The 4,065-nt window shown below is 45.5% G+C and overlaps 1 protein-coding gene across 2 annotated transcripts in view; it reads right to left on the bottom strand.

The window, feature by feature from the left end:
• Window positions 1-352: 352 nt before the first annotated feature.
• Window positions 353-4,065, bottom strand: part of itgb1bp1 (integrin beta 1 binding protein 1) — a 5,687-nt gene continuing 1,974 nt past the window's right edge. Inside the window, exons 3-7 of one of the 2 annotated variants that reach the window (XM_034159373.1) lie at window positions 3,935-4,013; window positions 3,561-3,691; window positions 3,315-3,407; window positions 1,709-1,858; window positions 353-1,607 (exon numbers count right to left, since the gene is read on the bottom strand). In XM_034159373.1, the coding sequence (XP_034015264.1) occupies window positions 1,536-1,607; window positions 1,709-1,858; window positions 3,315-3,407; window positions 3,561-3,691; window positions 3,935-4,013 (525 nt within the window). In that variant the 3' untranslated portion in view covers window positions 353-1,535. The remainder of the gene's footprint in view (window positions 1,608-1,708; window positions 1,859-3,314; window positions 3,408-3,560; window positions 3,692-3,934; window positions 4,014-4,065) is intronic. The other variant, XM_034159371.1, reaches the window with a different exon arrangement.

Genomic DNA, 4,065 nt, shown 5'->3' with positions numbered 1-4,065 from the left:
GCAAAGCCTGCACTGTGCACAATTTCTCCAATCACAGCCACATAAGTCCATAATTTCTGGGTGTCTTGGTGGCTTTCCTCACGCTTCTTCTTGCACAGTCACTCAGTTTTTGAGAACTGTCTACTCCATGCAGATTTACCACAGAGTGTCATACTGTTTGTATTTCTTTGTAATTTATGTAAATAAAGTCCAAAACATATTCAGTGGCAACTTCACCATCAGAGAGCCTCGTCCACAACCACCACAAAAGACTCCAAGCTGTCAGTGATGTTAAAGGGGGCAACACACAGTATTAAGAACAGGGGGATGGAAACTTTGGATCAGGGTCATTTGGGTCGTTCTCTTGTCATTTTGATTTAAAAAGAGTAAACACAGTTGTTTGAAAATAAATGGCTTCACCCAACCATAACCATGAGTGAAAAAGAAGTGTTTGTGTTGTCATTCATATTCTCTTAAAACTCTGGAAGTAAGAAGCAAGGGACTGAGCTAGCTGGCGAGCCATAATCCATGCGGTAGTGGAAGTCTTCAAAAAAGTGAGGACGAATAAAAGAGGAAAAGAGGAAGGGGAAAGTGATAGAGAAGCTTCCAGCAGCAACCACGTGTAGCGTCTGTCAAAAACGGTGTGCACCTGTTCAGTCATCTCCGGGTCCACCATCTCATTCAGGAATCAATCAAGAGATGATCTTCCTTGCCACAGAGGGACTGCCACGATGCCAAGGTATTAACAGATTTGATATTTTAAGACAGAAAACTTATCAGACTGGTTGTGGTATCAGCAGATACTTAAGGTTCCAGTATCAGTATTGTATCAGACATGAAAAAGCGGTATCGTACCGTCTCTGGACTGTACCATAATTTTAACACTGGTTTTCTTTCTCTGAGTTCACAGTTGAGATGCACCAGACAGGGCTGGTCACGTGGCAGTCCAAGCGCAGGCGCCGTAGGCACCTGGTGGGACAGACAGGAGATCAGATGGATGAAGCTGGAGGAGGAGGTGTAGAAACGAGGCGCTCAACTGCTTCACCTCAGGGAGGTGCTGCTCTCAGTGACGCCCTCGCGAGGATCTCTTCCATCACCAGAAAACCTCTCACTTCTCTCACCTACTGAATCCACTAACAAAATAGCAACATGGCAGATTCAGGCGCACAACGCTCTTAAAGGGAATGATATAAAACATTGTGCGACATCCAGAACACACAGAATTAATCAGAAGACTAAATGGAACCTGTTTGTGTGCTGAGTCTGACTTTGTGGTGATTATATGCCGTATAAAGAGCACAGATGAGGTGACGCACCCTAAATGTGCTTTAGGTCACACAGTATAAATCATCAACAGGCACAAAAACAGGCCTAAAAGTCTTATTTGTGTTCTTTTGCAAACTAATAAAATGCAGTTTGCAATTAGAATCAAATTCTGAAGAGAAGTTGCTCAAAAGAGGGAAATGGTTCCAAACTGGGACCTGATGAATTATTCATCTTGCAGATGGTTTACTGCGACTTCGGTGGGATCTCTTCGTTAGTTTGTCTTCCTGACCTCAGGACTTCTCCGACATCAGGACGCAGTCAAAAGAAGCCGACAACACCTTACAGATGGACTGAGCCTGGTCCTGTTTGCACAGATCACAAACGGGGACAAACTTAAGCGCCGATCAAAAGCTGGGAAACTTTTACATTCATGCAGTTTCATCTTAGCTGCTTTTGCACTTACGGAGCTGCTGCACTGGTAGACCCAGATGCTACACTCCTCCTGCCGCACATCTGTTGTTTTCAGAGCCAGGAGATTCTTCCCTGCACCGAGTCCATCGTCGTAGCAGAGCATTCGCACGATCAGGTAGAGAGGGTGGCGGTGCAGCACATCCTAGACCAGAGGACGATTACAAAGAGTCATTTAACTGAAAGTTGATATGTTAGGGCCCTGTCCCACTGGCGTTTAGGAGGATTTGCGCATGAAATGAGGACACAAAAGCTGAGCGTCTGCAACAAAGGTGGGCGGAAATGACAAATGTCCCAGGGTGGATCAGCGAATACATGAGGAAGAAAAGCGGATATAAAGGGGAACAGAAGCGAAGGCGTCTGCGGAGGCGCCCCCGTGAGGGGCACAGCGGCCGTGATGCACTCGCTCCATCTGTGCCCACTCTGTCTGCATGCGCGGCATACCATTTGCGACCGTGATGTGGTCGTGCTGGGCACGCGTCATATCTGTTTTGCACGCTGTCCCGGTCGGCCGCCAATCTGCACCAACCCGTCGGATGCGGATATCAGCAGATGACAGGGGATATGCGGCGCGTTGGTTGTGTATGTCCTGTGTATATCTTCAGTATGTGTTCAGGCGGTGATGCGGATCTCATCCGCAGCAGGATTTTTAAGCGGCTCAAAAATCCTGCTGCGGACATGCGTGCCTCTGCGGATGATCACGGACGTGTTCAGATGGCGGCCGACTCATACAGGAATGTTACATGGTTACTGCGGTTGTTTGGCAGATGTGGGCCACTTTTGTGCGCATTCCATCCGCAAATCCTCCTAAACGCCGTGGGACAGGGCCCTTATCGTACTTCTTTGATGTGTGTGTGTTGCAGCAAAATTTACATTGTCCATCAGCGTGGATCAAATCTCTGCACCACAGACCCAGATCGAAAAGTCTAATTGGTTCTGGACCAAACTGCATTTGTCAACAGTTGTGTTTTGGGCCTTCAGCCCAACCAGGCTGCAGAGATCCTGTCATCAAACACCTACTTCCTAAACATTTACCAAAAAAAATGGATGATCAACTGAAACTTTTTAGGACATATCTGGACCGAATTAGCATCTAAGGCTATTGATTTGGGGGTCAGAAGGTCAAATGTCACAGTCACTGGATGCATCCCTCCCACCAAATCAAAAAATGCTTATTCCCCCAAAACCTTCTGCTCTATACACCCGATTATTAAAATCTTTGTATAAATAATCGGCTGCCTCACTGCAATAAACCTATTGATTTTGGTGTCGGGAGGTCAAAGGTCACACACATGCACATGGAGTGTGTGTTCTTGAACCCGGAGCCTTGTTATTGAAACAGACACACCCATTAGTGCTCCTGTTCAAAAGTTCTGCCTCTCTAGGTCCGCCCCCAAATTACATTTAAATAGAATTAAATAGTTTCTGCTTCATTAAAAAAACTGATGTAAATGGTTTTGTGTAATCCTGCTCACAAATCATCCAAACAGATGCAAACAGAAAAAAAAAATGTTTAAGATTAGATCTCAAATTTACCTCATTCTGCAAAATATGATTCATATAAAAATACTTTTTTTTTTCTTCTTTTTTTTTGGACTCACACACTGATCCAGTGAGGCCACTTTGACTCCGTACTTGGACACTCCCAGGATCATCTCCTCGTCTCCAGGCACGAACGGCAGCTTCCCATCTTGCTGTGATAAGGAAAATAATATTCATAACATGTTTTTATTCAAAATCTGATATTGATTAAGCAGACATGCTTCAAGGAAAACCTGCAGAAACTATGGGGGGGGGGGGGGGGGGGGGGGGGGTTCTGTTCAAAATATCATCCAGACGCTTCTTACTTGAGCGGCATCGATATAATTAATGAGGTCCAGAGGGTCCTGCAGGGTTTTGCTCATATCAAACTGCAGCTTCTCGATGGCTCCAACATACTTCACCCGGAACTCAGCGCACGTCTCAGACGTGTTGTTTCCTACAATTAAAAAAAAAAAAAAAAACTACAGTAAACTAGAAGGAACATAGAGCGTCCAACACCACCGCCTCATGTTTAATAGCAATTTGTGCAGATTACTTAGCTACGATTCACTGATACACAGTTCAATCATTTGGGTGAAGGTCAAGGTCATTAAGGTCAAATGTCAGACTACCCTTACTGTCTTCATACCCATGTGTACTATTACCCACTTCGATAAAAGGAGAACAGTCGGAGTCTAACCTGAGCTCTTGGTGGAATCTGTGTCAAGGCTGGCAACGGTACTGGATCTAGACAGTCCTCCTAAACTGGAGTCCACAGACTGCAGAGAGAGACAAACATGATAGGCTGCTGCCCTGTGCCCCATGTCCAGA

The sequence above is a fragment of the Thalassophryne amazonica genome, chromosome 19 (assembly GCF_902500255.1).
Source record: "Thalassophryne amazonica chromosome 19, fThaAma1.1, whole genome shotgun sequence".
Taxonomy (NCBI): Eukaryota; Metazoa; Chordata; class Actinopteri; order Batrachoidiformes; family Batrachoididae; genus Thalassophryne; species Thalassophryne amazonica.
This window is presented reverse-complemented; position numbering and strand designations above follow the sequence as displayed.